General features: G+C 41.2%; 1 protein-coding gene across 9 annotated transcripts in view; it reads left to right on the top strand.

Moving 5' to 3' along the window:
- Window positions 1–18,577, top strand: part of LOC128755622 (multiple PDZ domain protein) — a 45,520-nt gene that overhangs the window by 20,638 nt on the left and 6,305 nt on the right. For 4 of the 9 annotated variants that reach the window (XM_053859400.1, XM_053859403.1, XM_053859398.1 and 1 more), the window contains exons 14-34: window positions 762–908; window positions 1,274–1,444; window positions 1,668–1,832; window positions 1,920–2,129; window positions 2,983–3,129; window positions 3,438–3,737; window positions 5,725–5,836; window positions 7,238–7,436; window positions 7,924–7,965; window positions 10,026–10,133; window positions 10,238–10,318; window positions 10,400–10,577; window positions 10,806–10,916; window positions 12,614–12,664; window positions 12,792–12,863; window positions 13,219–13,399; window positions 14,786–14,982; window positions 15,738–15,829; window positions 17,229–17,340; window positions 17,746–17,832; window positions 17,889–17,945. In XM_053859400.1, coding sequence (XP_053715375.1) covers window positions 762–908; window positions 1,274–1,444; window positions 1,668–1,832; window positions 1,920–2,129; window positions 2,983–3,129; window positions 3,438–3,737; window positions 5,725–5,836; window positions 7,238–7,436; window positions 7,924–7,965; window positions 10,026–10,133; window positions 10,238–10,318; window positions 10,400–10,577; window positions 10,806–10,916; window positions 12,614–12,664; window positions 12,792–12,863; window positions 13,219–13,399; window positions 14,786–14,982; window positions 15,738–15,829; window positions 17,229–17,340; window positions 17,746–17,832; window positions 17,889–17,945 — 2,820 coding nt within the window. The remainder of the gene's footprint in view (window positions 1–761; window positions 909–1,273; window positions 1,445–1,667; window positions 1,833–1,919; window positions 2,130–2,982; window positions 3,130–3,437; window positions 3,738–5,724; window positions 5,837–7,237; window positions 7,437–7,923; window positions 7,966–10,025; window positions 10,134–10,237; window positions 10,319–10,399; window positions 10,578–10,805; window positions 10,917–12,613; window positions 12,665–12,791; window positions 12,864–13,218; window positions 13,400–14,785; window positions 14,983–15,737; window positions 15,830–17,228; window positions 17,341–17,745; window positions 17,833–17,888; window positions 17,946–18,577) is intronic. The other 5 variants (XM_053859406.1, XM_053859404.1, XM_053859402.1 and 2 more) reach the window with 4 other exon arrangements.

The raw sequence follows: 18,577 nt of genomic DNA, 5'->3' as shown, positions 1-18,577 counted from the left end.
ACTGTGGAGTGATCCTGTTGAGAATAGCAGAGATAACAGTAGAAAGCTGGCTCCAATAATGTCTGTAACCTGTAAGAATTTGGTCCATGTTCGGCTGGATCAGCCATGTCTGGACCAGGTATCTGGCGACCGGTCAGGAATTCAAAAGGTGTGATCCCTGAGGCAGATGGACGGTACCCCAGCGAATCCCATCAGAGCTGTCATTCTTCCGGAGAGTGCAGAGGAGGGAAGCTGTACTTGAAATGATGACATAGCTGCGCCGGTGGTTCATTGCCATTGTCACTGTTCATTGCTCGGTTGAGCTTTCCTCATTCTTCTCAACGGGCACCTCCACGACTCACTGTTCTCCACTCAGCATTGGACTCTGTGCCCTCTACATTTGTGTGTTTTCTTTGCCATCCTTCTTACCTTTTTTGACATCAGTTGCTATCTGACGCACTTCTGCTTGCTGTAATTTCTGCAGCTGCTTCTGGACAGTCCTCTCAAATTCCTTTTTCCTGTTGCTCCTTAAACATTTTCAGGAAATGAACCAAATGTCGACAAAATTCACCATGATCTTTCTCCATCACGCCAGGAAATCTTTTCAGCTCCCCCCCGACATTTAGTGGATGGGCGTCAACAGCACATATTTCAAGTGGTCCTAGACTTTCATTCTGTACCAGCATCAAGTGCAAAGTTTTCTCACAACTTGTCATGATTAATGAATTGGTGGAATGTAATTAAACTGTGCTTTGAGATACTGAAGTGTTACCTACCCACAGGTGGCCCAAGTGGAGAAGTTTAGTGAGAGCAGCGGTTTGGGCATTAGCCTGGAAGCCAACGGTGGACATCACTACATCCGCTCTGTCCTGCCTGAAGGTCCAGTGGGACGCTGTGGAAAGCTATTCAGTGGGGATGAACTGGTGGAGGTAGGGTCAAACATGCAGTGTATCTGACCATTAAACTGTTCTCCAAATCTGTCAGCAAAAATGAACAGCCACTACTAAGACAGAATTATATGCACAGTATATGAGAGCATGTGTGCCACACACTTCTTTTACTTCAAGGACACAATATAATATTAACTGAAGGGCAATGTCTGCGGGAATTATTTCACCAATACACAGAACTGAACACTAATATGAATATTGAACAGCAAGTGGTCAGTAATTGAAGCTGGAGTTGATGCCTGGTTTGCCATCATGCACCATAGACAACCTTGATAACCACACCGTTTCAAAGTGATACAATCAACCGTTACATATATATATATATCATCTCTCTCCTCGTTCAGGTCAATGGCAGATCTCTGATCGGTGAGACCCACAAAGAAGTGGTCCGAATCTTGAAGGAGCTGCCAGTCTTTGTTTACATGACCTGCTGCAGGCCGGCCCCCAACCTGCAGTCTGATATTGACGTGTATATGCCAGAAATCGAGGCTCTGTCCAATGTCTCCAGATTAAAGGTATCGTCTGTTTGCTGGCACTTGGGTGATTACTCATGTACGCAATAAATATGTGGTTTCCCCAATTTTGAAGAACATGACAGTAGAGGAGAATGGCCACTGTGAACAGCTAATACCCCTTTCTGATAGAGAAGTTTGAGTTAAGGCTGTGGAGTCAACAAAGAGACGGACACTGTTTGTGTACATGATATATGGTGCTTCAAGTCTTTTTTTTTCTTATCAGAAGCAAATGGATCTCAGCTCTGTCATTGGTGTTGATGAGCCAGAGGTGTCACATGACACAGAGGAGACTGTCAGTACTCCAATGGCCATGTGGGAGGCCGAGATCCAAAATATTGAACTCTTCAAGGGAGAGGGGGGTTTGGGGTTCAGCATTCTGGACTACCAGGTGAGATCAAGGAACTTGGTTCTCATCATCAAAAAGTTTGATTGGCTGCATGTTTGTGTCTCGCTGACGCCGCTGCTATTCCTGCAGGACCCAATGGACCCCGCCAAAACTGTGATCGTGATCCGCTCTCTAGTTACGGATGGTGTGGCCGAGCACGATGGCAGGTTGCTGCCAGGAGACCGACTGATATATGTTAATGACACAAACCTGGAGAATGCATGTTTGGATGATGCAGTGCAGGCTCTAAAGGGTGCCAGTCTCGGGATGGTCCAGATTGGTGTGGCCAAACCTCTGCCTGTAAGCTATGATGCCTCTTTGCCTCTTTACAATGAACTCAGTTTTTGCAACAATGACAAAAAAAGTTGTTGGAAGTTTTATTTCCTCTATTAATAATGATAATAATAATGTGGGTTTGTTTTTCATAAATCTAATAATGAATAACAAGTATCCACTCCCACCATTCTGTGATAGGGTACACCCACTTTTATTTTTATTTTTTTTTGTTGAAGTGATGGATCATTGTTCAGTTTAATTTGTTTGAATTGGACCTTGAACGCAAGGAACACATCCTGAAACTGTTCTGAAATTACATGGCTATTTACATCATTATACAGTAGTATCTCGTGTGAGACTTTAAAAATAACCATACAGTAGATGGAGCACTGGTTGTGAGGACAGCCATTGATGGCTTTATTCATTTAAGCCAGGTTTTGTCTTTAATTTCTGTTCCAATTAGAATTAAATTCTGTTTCAATGACTGTTTGCTTAAATGTGATTTTAGTTGTTGAGTTCATGAGGTACTGATGTACAATGATATTGCTAGTATTCAATGTTTTTCATGATTCCAGCATGAACAGATCAGATCAATTCACTTTTCATTATTTCCTCCAAGAAAATCTTAAACTTTTCCTGATTGAAAAGACTCCTCACTGCATCGTCCTGTTACATTTCAAAATTGAATATATGTCCAAATTTTCTGAACCCATTGCTAGAGGAGGCAAGTAGAATAGAAGGTCATACAGTATCTTACCTTACCTAAATTAAAAAGAGCCTGCACAGTAGCTGCAAGTGACTCTAAATGGAATGTGTGTGTTTGGATTGTTGATGTGCCTTTGACTCATTTGTTCAATACGTCATTGTGTTCTGGTAGATTGACACCAGCGACATGTGTGAGGAGAAGGGAATGGAGCCTAGCTACCCTGGGGCTGACAATGACATCTTACAGGCATCAATGATTGCTTTGCATGGTAGCAGCTGCAGTGCAGACTTGGATTACCTGCACTCATCCACTCCCAAGGCAGGTTTTGATCATGGAATGGATTACTACTTATTGTGTATTGTATTATATTTGGATATTTTTATTTGTATGAAATTCCAACCACAAGTGATTTTCATCAAATTTATAGCCCATTAGACTTTATGTTTGTGTCACATTTGCAGTTGGAAATCATGCTGCAAATGTGTGACATCCAATTGGCAAATCAGTCTGAGCCATGAACTAATTCATCAATTCATCGAATCAAATTGCGTCAGCAACTGACAACTTGATGAGATAAATCACAACTGGACTTAGTCAGTTCTTCTAAAACTGTTGTTTGTTCCTAGATGTCATCTCGCCTCGAGCTCTCGGATGAAAATCCGTGCTTCGCCACCTCAGACCTCAGCACCAAGTCAATGACTTATTCACCTCCAACTATGAGAAGTGACATGGCAGCCTCCAACCACTTGCTCAGGAGTTCTGATCAATACTTAACCCAGCAGACAGTAGAGCCAACGGAGGATCCCTTCCACTCCTGTGGCCAATTTGCCGAGAGTGAGAGTCATCCCAAAGTCCAGGTGGATCCTGTCGAAGCACTTCAGTGTCAGATGGAGCATGCAGTCTCTTTTGAAGCCGAACTAATGCAGGTACTGTGATGTTTGATGTCTGGCTCTCAATGCTAATGCTGCTTTGCTTGTTGAAACTGCTTTGGACAGCTCAGTTATCAATGTGGTCCTGTTTGACTTCCTACTTCTTTTAAAATTATTTTGAATTCTTGCTGAAGTCAAGTGATTTTAAGCACAGCCTAATTCTGTGCGGTTACGTGATAGTGGAATTCCTCAGTTAAAGATGATCTAATATCCAACTCTCCTCACTTATACATACGTTTCAAATGTTGCACTCCTCCTCTCCATGAATCAGTTTCTCATCATGATGATATGAAATTATTGCTTCCCAAAGTTCTCCAGAGCTAACCAGATGTTACCAGAGTCAAGCACATTATTAGGTTACAGTGCACCAGACTTTGCCTCGAGTGCAGCTTTGCACCCGCCCCCCTCCATATTAGCTCCATCAACATTGCATTAGATCAGAGGTGAGATCTGATTGAAAGTAGTCCACCAAAGCAGGGGTTCCTTATATTTTCATCTGTAAACAGCCGAGTGACGAGGAAGTGGGACTTCGGCTGCCAGGGATTTTAACTCATAGATTAGCATGAACGTACTCTTTAACTGTGCAACGATAAGCACCTGTTTCATGTGGGAGGCGTACTCAGGTTTCCTCCAGACCGATCACATGAGAGTGGGTGCGCACCATGTAGTACACGCTAAGTAGTAGGGATGGACGATAACTTAATTGTACACGCTATACTGCCAAAACCAATTTTCATGATGACAATTCTGCATATCACGATAAATTTGATAAACACGTGGTACACTTTGAACTCAACGAGACCATGATGGCGCGCCGCATTTGATAGCTGACACTGGTGTGAGACAGTTCTCTTGACAACTGTCTCACATCGGTGTTGGCTGGACTTAAGTTCATGATCATAGTTTTAAACACAGTTTTAAACTGGTGCCTCAGCGACACACCACAGTGAAAACATTTGGCTGTTTGACAGATCTACGCTCAAGTATTCTCTTCCATGTACCTGATTAGTGTTGACTGATCACTGAATCTCTGAATATTGAATTTCTCACCTACATACTTAGTTAAGTAGTACAATTAAATATAAACACATAATGATGTTGGAGACAAAGTGCACTAATAAGTTTCAAGATAGTTTCAAGAGAGACTGCAGTGTGTACAACACATAGAATACAGCGAAAATCTATTTATCATGATAAGTATCATTATCACTGAAATGAAACATTTTTTTTTTCCATATCACCCATTCCTGCTCAGTAGGACTTTGATAAATCTGCAGCAATGTGTACTAAAATAGGAAAAGTGCTTATAATTTGTACATCGAACAGAATTATTTCATGACACAACTGCTGGGTTACAATTTATTTATTTATTTATTTTTTTTAATTGATTTATTTTTTTTACTGCCACGCAAGTCTCCACGCAAGAAATAAAGAAGAGCTTGATGTTTGTTGATGGACTGATGGCACCTAGCCTCGGGCTCATGGTTTAGTGATGATTGTGTGAGGCAGGGAACATGTTGGATGAAGAGGAAGGAAGACTACTATTGATGTTCATAGGTATGATAAAGGAGGTGGAGAAGAATCGCTGTCGTTTCAGCTGTGATGATGAATGTCACATGATGACATAAACATGAGGTTCAATTTCGGGTCAACACAGAATTTTTTCACCATCATCTGACTAACTTAACCTGGCTGCAGCTATGTCAAGTTTTTAACTGGCTCTGATAACCGACCAAATCTGTTTGACTTTATAACTCACTATAACTCACTTCATAGCTCACCATGGCAGCAGTCCATTGGTTGGCATGATATTCTCTAATGCATTTCACTTTCAGTTTGTTATTTTTCAAAATTGTATTTACAATTGGACTCCCAATCTGATGGCGCATTAAATCTTCCTTGCTTCATCATTTTTCCTTCGAACTCTGGTTTGCTTCATATTTTTATCTTCTTTCACAAATAACTGCTGAATTATTGCTTCAAGGACAGGGAGGCTGCAGTGAAAGATTCCACAGTGGATGGCGACAAGCAAGCGTTGACATCGGGGAGCAGTTTTGAAAGAACCATCACAGTCGTCAAGGGCAACGCCAGCTTGGGTTTGTGTTCATTTCCCTCCATCTTTATTATCTTTGTTTTGTTTATTTTATCGTTTTCACTGAAGTGGCATTGGAGGTCAAGGGCTCTGACAAGGCTTTATTTTGTGATTGGTGCAGGAAAAAATAAGTGAACGAGATTTTCAGTTTTTACACACAGTAAAAGGACAATTCTGGCTCAGACATTTGCATTTTGTAAAAATTGTTAATTAATTAAATTAGTTCTTGTACATATATTAAAATAATTATTCTTTTTAAAACCATTCCTAGTGTTGAAGGACAATGGATCGTTGACACATCTTGAGTTTCCTGCTCAAAGTATTCCATTTCATGTAGTCACTCTCAATTTTTTGTTTTTTTGTTTTTTTTATTGACAGTACATCAGCAAAATACAGGAAATGCATTGTGTTTCCATCAACACCCCCTCCCAACTTTCTGGCGGATGCCCTTGAGTCTCTGTTTCAGAATATATTTAAAAAAAAAAAAGAAGAAGATTCACACAGAAGACACACAATCGTCCACTCTCTCTCTCTGATCTTAACATATATTGAGCTCCAGGATTTCATGTTTTTTATGCTTGCGCCATGGATTCCCGCTTCAAACATAAAAAGAGACTCAGAAACCTGGCCGCCAGTGACCACCCCTGTCCCCGAGAAAAACAAAACAAAACACAACCATTAACACTGATTTCTTCAAGGAAGTCGACGCTCACCCAATTGGACTCATGTACCTTAAACATTCTAAACCCAAACCCTCCCTCTCCCCTTAATAAATACATATGGGATTCAAGAGGACAGAAATGAGTGAACATGACTCGTTTCAGCATTTTCAGCCAATTTCTCCTCAAGTTGGCTTTGTTGTGAAGTGAAACGAACCTCCATCTCCGCCCACTGGTTCTCGCTTTCTTCCGTGCATTTGTGAATATCTTCTTGAATATCCACAATTTCTGTGCAAAGCATAGCCATCAAAGTTTGAATTTTGCCAGCCAGGTGTGCGACCACTTTGTTCACAACTGACGGAATAGCCTCCTTCAGGACACCAAGGTTTTTTTTCTTATGCCTCATTGGTCCTGTGTTGTACTCCAGGTTTACCATACGTCCACCATAGATACCATTCATTCAAAGATTATAAGACTCAGATGTGATTCATTTTTTGAGCATCTGCTAAGTAACTAGCAACAGAATAAAATGAAAATGCTATGTTAAAAAATATATACTACAAAACATGTTAAATGACTGACTGCTGATTGAGGTTCTTTTGACTGTTATCAGTCAAATGATAGTTATAATCCTGCAAAATGTATTTATTCTTCTATTTTTGAACGTTTAGAAGGATTTGGTCATTGTGAAGAGTCGACGCTTCTTGTTTTACTAATATCATGAACTGACATTACCGTTGGTACAGGCATGACAGTGAGTGCCATGAAAGAGGGTCTGGGGATGCTGGTCCGTAGTATCGTTCATGGTGGGTCCGTCAGTCATGACGGACGCCTGGGTGTTGGTGACCTGATACTGGCCATCAACGGAGAGGCAACTTCCAACTTGACCAACGTTCAAGCACGTGCCATGCTGAGGAGACATTCTCTGCTGGATCCTGACATGAGGTAGGACATAACATCTACACTTGTGAAGTGTTGCCACAATGCCAGGGCCTTGTATTTGTCATTTCAAAATGTGTTGAGTGATCAATGGTCCTGTGGTTAATGCCAATTTGTCCAGATGCTAAAATTAATCACGATGACAAACAAACAAAACGTTGATCATCAACACACCAAAATAAGTAATGATAGGTGTTAAGGATTGTTGTAAGAGACATGGCTCAATTCTGTGTAAAGTACGCCATCATTTTTGTATATGAAATGACTGGACCCATTTGTTTGAGTGGAGTGTTGACTGTGTTTGTTTCTGTGATTGTGTTATATTTGTGACACTGTTTAAACAAAGTTTCAGTATAAGTCATCTTCAAGGATAAAAACTGATTGTTTGGCCAAAACCTTCAGGGTGGCAGAGGAGTGCCTTTTGAATGCAAATTTCCTGCTGAATTCAACATGGTTTGCTTCGGAGGTTAAACACAAACTCCTTACATCCTAGATCTGCTTGCATACCTGATGACGATCTGTGCCCGTTTTATGTGTGAGTATGGTAAAAAGAGTAACATCTTCCCTTTGTTGCCATCTTCATCCTGGCGCTTCATTTCATTCTCTTTTCAAACTGAACTGAATTTTATCTACAACTCAATATTTGGTTCTCTACTTCAGCTTTTTTTTCCCAAAATGTTTTACATATGTGTAACAATACCAATCTACAGCACTGCTTTTAACCTGCTGCATGTTTTAACATTATTTTTTCCAATCTCATTCTGGTGTGTTTCATTATAACCAAATGGAAGTATAACCAGCTGCTTGTCTTAATGTTCCACTGTCACCTGCGTGTCTCATTAAATCTCATAACTGATGAAGTAAACTCACGATACAAATAACACCCATTACCATCACACACACAGTCACACAAAGTCACTCCCTCTGACTGAATGGGAAAGAGCTCTGACGTGTAATTACATGACTTTGAGCTACTGTATGTATAATTGTGGAGAATTTGGAAGATCAGTCTTTCTGCTTACAACCACACACAACTGGAGGACATCTGTTTTCAGTGTTGTGTGACACTCTAATGTGATCTGCAGTGTGTAATTCTTCAGTTTTCTCTTTTAAAAATGTGGTAGTTTGTTAAGGAAGATGAGCAAGGCAATTATGACGCTTTCACACTAGGGGTTCTGTCTCGAGACAAAGCTCTTTCGGCCGCCTACTTGATCCCGGCTGGAGACCTGCACTTTGTCTGGGGAAACGCACATTTGCACATAAATAGGTTGTCGCGCGGCTCATGACGACTTCCTTTAGACGTGCTTCGTTGTGGGCCACCATTTTGCGCAGAGCGCCAGCTGAGCATGAAAAAAGGGACGCTTGAGGCACAGAGGTGCGAGGCTGCACAGCAGGGGCCGAATCGGGCTCAGGCCACCCGAGACAGAACCTGCAGTGTGAAAAGCCCCTTAAATGCTTACATAATAGAACTTTGCCTTGGTAAATTCAAACTTGCCACGCAGTACAATTTAGTCTTTCATTTTTTTTAAATGGAACCCATCACAAATTGGGCATAGGGCATAGCCAGATGCTCATCTCATGAGATGAGCCACAGGCATGGCTTTGCAAGGACCTTAAGAATTGAATTCAGTTTACTTTTCAAAATAAAATTCAGTTCATTTTAAAATCAACAACAGTTTTTTCCCCTCAGTCATTATTACATTTTCCATGTTTCCTAACATCAGTGACTTCAATCTCACAGTCTGCTTTGTCACTCGTGTCAGTGTCACTCTGGTATCTGTCTTGTTGCATGTTTGGGAGCCATGCTGAGGTGAACTGGGGGGTGTGGAGTGGTCTAACTACTGATGCCGGCAGTTTGGGAGAAAAGCACACCCAAAACTGCTTAAAATATACAGACTGGGCGAATGCTTCGACGTCATTCTCACTGTGCTAAGCACATAATATAGTTGTCTCAAAGATTTGTCCTCACAAGTCTAACTCATTAGGCGATGAAGTAGGAGCATCCTCTTCCTTCTCTGTGGCTTCTACTGCTCATTTCAATTTCTCTGGAATGTATATTTATTTAGTGCAAAAATAGATTAATGCATTTGTCCCCAAAACTGTCAGGAAGCATATGAGAATGAACAGAAAAGAACGTAATTAAATCAACAAGAATGTTTGAAAAAAAACAAAAATACGGAAATATCAAAAAAAAAAATATCAATAATCAAATCAGCTTCCAGAATTTCAGATTCACACTTGCTTAATAGCTCAACTTGCATTGCATTTATATCAAAATAGGCAATATGTATGACTCCAGTTATTTTTGCAAAACTGTTACCCCTAATCCCAGCTTCTGCAAGCAAATCTCAAATGGCTAGTTAGCCTAGTTCTGAGTTGGCTGCATTGAAAAGGGAGCGTCTGTGGTTTCAGAATTTGTTTTGTAACTGAGAGAAAAAAATATGGTCTAAAATGCAAGATATCAAACTTTTTGCTGCCCCTTAAAATAGTTCATCTTAAAACAATTAATGCTTTGTTGTACAAGGAGACAAGTTTTTCCAGACTTTGAAAACGAATAACATGAACTGACATTTTGTCACTTGATGTATTGTTAAGGATCACATATGTGCCAGCTGAATATTTGGAGGAGTACAAGTGCAACCAAGGACAAGCAAGGGACTACGTCTTCTCTGAAACAGCATCATTCCTATCGCCACCTCCCAAGTATGTTCCCAACTCCTCTGTGTGGGATTAGAGCATGTCTCTCTCTTTTGATGCCCTATTTCTTACATGTGGAAACATTCTGAGTGATTTAACAATGTGTTTAGTGATGGTCCTCTCCTTCCGGAGCGAGAGGATGGGGAAGGAGAGGAGAGTTCCACTTACAGCAATTGGAACCAACCTAGACTGTAAGTCTTCTCACAGCACTGTTGACTTCCTTTTCATTGGAGGTGAGTTTAAATAACTCAAAATGTTTGCCGTCACTTCAGAGTGAAGCTCTTCAGACAGCCAGGCAAGTCCCTGGGCATCAGCATTGTCGGAGGTCGGGGTATGGGTAGCCGACTGAGCAACGGAGAGGTGATGAGGGGCATCTTCATTAAACACATCCTGGAGGATAGTCCTGCTGGACTCAACGGGACCTTGAAGACTGGAGACAGAATAGTGGAGGTGAGTGCAATCTGACTTTGCTTATACAATATTACCAAAAGGAGATGGCCGGAAATTAACAATGCTTTACTGGTTGATTTGTTTATATTTGTCGTTTTTGAGCATTGTCGCAAAAACAACACAAAATAATTCAAAGAAGACGAGGTCATGTGAGATTCATGTTGGAATGGAAAACATAGAGTCAAAAATATGCTGCCAGAGCAAGTGTCTCTCCTGCATCATTGTCAGGTGGATGGAGTAGATCTGAGAGACGCTAGCCACGAGGAAGCAGTGGAAGCCATCCGTCGGGCAGGAAATCCTGTGGCCTTCCTGGTACAGAGTATCATTCAGCGACCAAGAGTAAGTCACTTCCTTCAATCCCCTGGATTGCGGAGCCATTAGGGAGAAGCAGTGTCTTTTTCTTAAACCCATTTAGGGAACTTGAACTGCCTGTCTGAAGCAGAATTGCTGTGCTCATTTTTTAAAATTGTTAGTGAAAACAACCACAGAGCCTGAGGGGCTTATTAGACAAATGAGTCAGTTTTAACCGCTAAGTGTGACACTTATTGAGAATCAGTGCAACAAACTGTGTTTGTCTTTTGAAAGTGCTCTCTGGCTTCAAATGTGTGACTAAATGTGTCCTGCTGGGACTTTTTTCATGGCTTCACGACACCCACTAATCTTTCAAACATGACACATCTCATGCATTGTTGCTGTTTCTACCATATGTGGGATTTGCACCAACATATAATCTTTTTAGCCTCGGTCCATGAACATTGTTTGAAATTGACACAGTGATTCGTGACTTCGCTATTATGAATACACCATGATTTTTCTTCACTGTGTTTCCCAACACACAAGCATAAATGCTGTTATAGTTCAGGTGCAGTTACGTGAAGTGGCGATGGGCTGGTGAGGCTTCATAAAACAGTGTCCTGATTTTCAGAGACCAGTAAGTGGCACCCCCTGTTCTAAAATCTGAGGCTTTTGGACAATCAAAGCGATCGGCGATTCTTAAAACCTTTCAAAGGCATTTCTGTTGTTGACTGTGCAAAGAAATGTCAGTAATTGTTCAAAAATGTATGATACAATGGGCGTACAGTTGCTCACTGGCTTTGACTCTTGATGCTTTGTCCTGGCGATAATAAGACAAACTAGTTGCTTCAAGTCTCCGTTTCTATTGCGCCTCATTGCTGTCTCAGTTTGAATCAATGGGTTGTCCGGCTGCATTAACTGACATCCAGAACCACAACACTTTTACTTGCGTTCCACACAGCATTTGTCAGGTAATCTGTTCTGTGCTCCAATTCCAAGTCCAATGGCGTTAAAATGTGCAGAAGCTGTCTGGAGAGCGTTTGTTTCCGTGAAACAAATCTTGGAAAATGTATAACCATGTCTTCTAAAAACTTTAACACTTCAAATATACAGGCTGAACCAGTTGAAAAATAGAAACCTTTTAAAAGCAACTACATCCCTCTCAGAAGTCGTTTGTCAAAAAAGGCTTTATCACCATACCCAATGTTGGTGTCACCTTGTCAGCTTAACACTCCTGTTTGCTACTACTAGAAACTGCCAGTGCTTTTTCTGCTGCTAAATAACCAACCTGGAACCACCATTGGGTGCTCCTTTCAAACTTCCTTACCACCTGCAGGCCCCTAGGTCAGCGAGACCCCCCTGTCCCAGCCCCTGGAAGTGTGCTCTTACTTGTCTGATGACTTGAAATGGTAGTGTTGTTGTTTTGTAGCACTCAATACTTATGCATGTCTGTTTTTATCTTGAACTTGATCTGTCTATCTTTGATGATTGATGATGATTTCTTCCACGCACAACGCACACCAGAACCGTCCCGTTCCTGTGACATGCCCATTCTTTTTTTGAATTGTGGAGAACATGTAGTTTGTATATAGTTAATACATTGTTCTTTTAGCGATTTTAGAACATATATATTATTGCACATACAGTATATTAACACATATATTATATGTATTCATATGTATGCCCTATGGTAAACTAAAAATACTGTTAAATATAAGTTTCTTTGTGTCTCTCTACGACAGTCAGCAATAACGGCTGTAACCAGTCAGGACAAGGAACCTCTCAAGGAGCAGGTGAGTATTCCCACAGACATTCCACTTGTGCAAGGTGACAAATGGCAACAATGTGGATCTGTGTTGTCTGTGTATAGTCATAGCTGTGTGTTGTTAATGTGTTTTGGTCTCTGTCTCTTCTCTGTAGGAGGCTGACTGTCACAGTAGTCTTGTCTTCCGCCTCTCCCCAACTAACCCTTTCACTCCTACCCCGTTTAAGGTTTGTGAGTCCTTGTTGTGTCCTACCCTCTGCGTCTACTGTTGGGTGTGTGCAGTCGTGTTCATACACACAGTCAAGCACAAAATCTAACACCTTGGTTTTTCTGTGTCTTTGCATCAAATCATTGCTTTCCTTTTTTAATGTTTTGGGTCTTAAAAGTCTGTAGTGTGAAGTGTAAATTAACTGATGTCACATGTCCATCCCATCCAATGGTGTCTTGAATTGCTTTCCAAAGCTGATGATGTAATGTTGATATATTTTTCCTGAAACTAACTGTAGGTCTTCATAGAGAAAAATGATTCCATCAGCCTTTTTCACTAACAATCGTTTCCCACCTCCATCTGCGGCGTGACAGAAGGCCAAGCTTGAAGCAACTAAGGCATCCCTCCCTAGCGCTGTCCTCCCCCTGCTAGTGATGCCCCACGTGGGTGAAACAGACACAGATACACTGACAGAGGCTCCTGGCAGCATCACCCAAGTGGAGGAGGCAGGAGGAGAAGAGGAGGAGGCGGAGGATGAGTTTGGATACAGTTGGAGTGAGTAAAAGTAACACACAGAAACGTGTCAAGCTTTTTGAAGAAAGCAACCTACCTTAAGTTGACTGAAAGCAACCTACATTAAGAAAGGGTGAACAGAAAAAATCTGTTGCCAAGCAATCCAGCTGTATCTGCAAAGAGGGAAGTTAAACCTGGTCAACATTCTCACACAGCCTCTATCAACTAAAAAAACTCAAGAGTCATTTTTCCTTCATAGTTACCTGAGTGGGACTTGTAAGATACCATGACTCAATTTACCTAAGGTTAAGGTTGACATTAAGTTCTATTCCATTATAACATTTTATTGATTCGAGAATTGCAAATTTGTCTGAACTCTAATTTGAAAGGTAACATCATATGTTGAGAGTGCATGTTTGAGCATGGTCTTCAATTCACTGGGGTGGTGCAGGTTTTTGTTCCAACCAATCAAGAAAAGACAGTTAAACCAGTCACGTGTCTGAAGACTGTAATCAATCGTTTGTCAGTCTGATAATGCTGTTTTCAACTGACTCCTGAATGATTGACCTTCATATTCTTGTTTAGTGGAAACGTAAATTCTGCACCACCCCGGCCCTTGGAAGACCCAGTCGAAGATCCTGGTTTTATGTTGTGTCATGATGTGCTACTTAGTGTTTCCTACCACTTCTATGAAAATGTATATTAAAAAAAATCAATTCATGGTGTGAATTTCTTCAATTGATGTGTACGATTATGATTTTGTTCTTTTTTAATTTGTGTGTTAATTTGTAACCCACCTATTCTACTTGAAAACTATGAAATGTCTGCAATTTAGGATCAAATTAATACTTTATAGATTCAGAATTAAGCAATTCACTTTCCTCAATATTAAATGTGCTTAGCTTCGTTTCCAGTTTAAAACCAACAACTTTTTTTTCAATTGTTAGTAAAAAACCTTCATGTGCTAGCATTTTTCTACCAGTAGGGGTCGCGCATGTAACACATACGATATGTTGTGTGCCATTCGAGTCCCCTCAATTGTAATGCACCTTGGCTGTACCTGAAGGTCTCGGTGCCCTGATTAATCCATCAGCATCTCCCCCATTTGGTGATGTAGTGTGGCACTCAGGGCTTGAAGGAGAACAGGTCACATCCCTCTCTGAGACAAAGGACAGACTCCCTGCCTCCTAACACCTGGGACTGCGGAGCGCCTGTCCTGCAGGGACAAGATTGATGAGGTTGAACCCAGGGAGGCGTCTGATGGAGATTAGTAGAGGACTGATGGTTCAACAGTGGCAGGGAGCCCAGAACAACTGGAGAAGAGATGAGAACTGATAACAACTATATGATTGTGACGAAACAAAACTTTTTCAGCTTCTTGTGTCAGTTCAAATTAATGTCTATTTCCTCATCTCGCAATTTTTTCAGAGAACATCCTGCAGCGCTACATCAACCTGACCGGCGTCCTTCACATGATCGAGTTGGAGAAAGGAAAGATGGGTCTTGGTCTGAGTCTGGCCGGCAACATAGATCGCTCCCGCATGAGCGTGTTTGTGGTGGGAATCGACCCCCTTGGCGCAGCAGGAAGAGATGGAAGGATTCTTGTGGGAGATGAGCTGCTGGAGGTGAGGCATGAGGACACCTGCCATTTCTGTTACTACATGCAGTGGCTGAGACTATTTGCTGTTCAGCCCTTCTAAAAAAATTATTGAGCTTTAATTTCACTTTAATTTGCTTCTTCTATCCGTCATCTGACGGACAGGAATAAAACAGTGTCCTCATATTGAGAGCTCAGTGGGTGGCCTTGCAGTTAAAAAAAGATATGAGCGCTCATTAAAAAGGCAGTACAAAGCCAACGATTATTAAGCACAGCGTGCCATCTGGTGGGCTTCGAAAATGAATTCTATGAAGCCTCATCTGCCCTTCATGTACACTGGAATCCGAAATAACTGAGTTGCCAGATATGCAATAAATGTGAAATACTGCTACATACAATTCAAAACCACGCTATTACAAAGTTATGGGGTTTTGTCATTTGTTCTCATCCTGAACATTCAGGAGGTAGTAGTGGGAAACCACAATCTGACACTATTTAGAACTTGTTGTGCTCTTTAAAGAGGAGACTGTAGCTGCTGCAGTTGCTGCACAGAAACTAGCATCAGATGTGTATGAATGGTTCCTTTCCAGTTGTCTAATCATTATTTTTGCTTGACACTGGTCAAACTCAACAAGTGGGACATTTATATCATCCTTCATTTATAGATGTAGTTACCGAATAATTTGCCTAATAGTACAGCAATTGTACAGCGATAGAACCCGGCTTCTGGGATGTGTATGTTTGTCCTTCATCAGACGCCTCTCTCTCTCTGCATGTCGACAGATCAACGGACATGTTCTTTATGGCCACAGTCACCAGGAAGCATCTTCTATAATAAAGGGCGCTCCGTCTAAAGTGAAAATCATCCTTGTCAGGTACTGAAACTATCATCTGTTTTCTGACTGCAACTTCAGGTATTTTTGAGGCGTTATATGTAATGAAATGCAAAATCCAGCAGAGGGTGCCGTTAATGTTTGGCAAGCGGCATTACAGCCATCGGGTATGCTTTGTGGCGTTTGCTTTGCAAACCTGTGTGCGAAAATGGTAGGCATCTGTGTAATTGCATGTCAAAGTTCATCTTAAATTACTCTGATTGTGATAGCACGCAAGTCAATACACTTTGCTGATGACTTTACACTATGTGTGAGACGCACTCTTAATCTGTAAATCCATCAATTGGACTTTCTATATGAGAACGCGTGTGTTCATGTTGGCCCAATAGGTCGAATGTTCTGTCAAAACTGTTGTGGCCGTGGGTTAAAAGGCCTTAGTGTGCAGACATTTTTACTAGTACGAGAGCATACGTCTTATGTTGAGGCTGCAATTGCACTTAGGAATGAGCAAATCTTTCATCCTGCCTTTGTATGTGCATGAGGCTCTGCCTGCTTACGTCAGCTCTAAGAGCTACATTTTGTTTTCCTTATTTAGAGATTCTTTCAGCTTCACTCACCACAGAGAGCCTGAGTGGCTGTTACGCTGTCTCCTATTCTGTAATGGGAACTTTAGAATGTCAGACACAATTCATTTGTTAGTGTAAAGAAAATAAGGTTGAAGTGTTGGTGGGATTAAAAGCAGCGATATACGTAAAGACACCTGCCGTCTGTCGTCTCACAGCCAAAATGGTAGTTCAAGTTGTGATGTGAAGCTTTGAGGTCAACTTAGTATTTTAATTTAGAAAAATGTTCATACTGTATATTCAGTATGCTGATGCACTTGTGCGCTGTAGAAAATCCTTTTCTTATGAAAGGTAACTGAAACCTTGGAGTAAAATCATTATTTTGAAAGTTTTTGTTGAGGAATGAATAAAACACTACGCAGGAAACCAATTGAGATTAACAGACTCATGTCCACTTCATATTGCTGTGGGAGTCACTGTGGTGGAATCTCGGTGACTCTCTTCCTGTCCAGCATGACAGACACTTGAGATGTGAGAATGCTGACCAGCTTGGTAGTAGAGTGGTCACCCTGATCCGTGATTCTCTGATGTCCTTTAACTGGCCTCCTTCACACAGAATTCTCTTAACAATTACATTATATATTATATAATTATTATGATTATGTGGTCAGAAACTATGAATCACCTCAGAAGCACTTCATATTTTCATCATGTATGCAAAACCAGTTAGTTTTCTAATACACATCTCACTGTCGAGCCACTTCTGCATTCAGTCGAAAAATCACTGGATTTAACCCTTTACGTAAATCAGATCCATTTTCTGACCACAAGCAGCAGGAGAGCCACAGTTTTGGTGAGTTGTAACTTTTTCTGAACAGGAACACCGAGGCACTGGAACAGATGGCTGTAGGACCAGTGAGGGAGCACGAGGGAGACACAGATGAGACCCAAGAGACCGTGGAGGAGCCCACAGCCAGACATATTGAACATGTGAGCATTGAAAAATAATGGAGGACTGCGATGAAACTTGGGGCCAGTCCCAAAATTACAGTGTAATTTAATACTCAAACTAAGTTACTTCATGTCTTAAGCTTAATAATAATGTGTGGTGTAATAAGGTCTTAACAAAAATAGTTTTTTTTTCTCTCTCAAATAAAATTCATAAACAAATGCAAGGGGGTACAGAACAAAGACCTTTTGTTGTTGTTTTTTACTTCAGTCAGACGTTCTGACGAACAGTGTATGCTCAAAATGTGTCAAAGATTGAGTCATCGTGAAGAGATATGTGTAAATGTTTGCTGTTCATGATGTTTTTCATTATTTATTTCTGTCACTTTCCTATATGTACTGCATTTTGGTTAAAAAAGCGCTCTCGTTATTTCTGTTATCGTCCAGCAGGGGGAGTTTGATTCTGTCTTTGCATCAGCTGAAAGAAGCACTGAGTCTGGTGTTCAGGACAAACATGACGATGACTCCCGCTTAGTAAGTGTGATGCCCTGCTAATATTGAAACATGTCATAACGAGTTGGTCTGTACAGGAGGAAAAACAACCTCCAGAGAATGGAGATTCATTGTCCAGCTTCTCTCAGTGCCAGGTAGGACTGCTACTTGATATGACTGATAGATTGATAGACGTTGGAAGACATTTGATAGTTTGGCAACTTCATTAAAATTAAACCTGACATGCAACAGCAATGTTTTCACTGTGGTACTGGCACTGCAACATAGCACTACAACACAGTTGTTTGACTCACATCTTGATTGTGGGTCGACCCTTAAATACAAAACTACTTGGTTGACCTTCTGTGATTTCTGTGCAGTGCGAAAGGGCTTTAACTGTTTTTAGTTCAGCTTTGTTTTCGTGCCTTGACAGGGGCCCAAATGTGGGTTCAACCACCCCCTGTGGTTGAGGTCCCTGAGGTAGATAAAGAGCTCCTCAGTGGCAAGTAGTGATGAACAGATGAAGCTTCATGAGGCAGTGTCTGCCTTTTCTGAGCTAGATTGTGGGCTCCAAATGAGGATGCTACTTCATGGAGCTTCATCACCTTTGGGTGGTCAAGTCCTTGAATGTTGGAGGCTGTTGTGACTGGTATACTAAAATTGAGTGGACTTGCTGACACTTCACACTTCCCAATGAGGACCAACTGACTCCAAAAAATGAAAAGAAAGTCCACATAGTTTTATCCATAATGAAAGGAAAATTAGATGTGTGCCATTCCATTTCCAT

Source organism: Synchiropus splendidus, chromosome 3, assembly GCF_027744825.2.
Source record: "Synchiropus splendidus isolate RoL2022-P1 chromosome 3, RoL_Sspl_1.0, whole genome shotgun sequence".
Taxonomy (NCBI): domain Eukaryota; kingdom Metazoa; phylum Chordata; class Actinopteri; order Syngnathiformes; family Callionymidae; genus Synchiropus; species Synchiropus splendidus.
The sequence above is the reverse complement of the archived record's forward strand: the minus strand, read 5'-3'. Positions and strand labels throughout refer to the sequence as shown.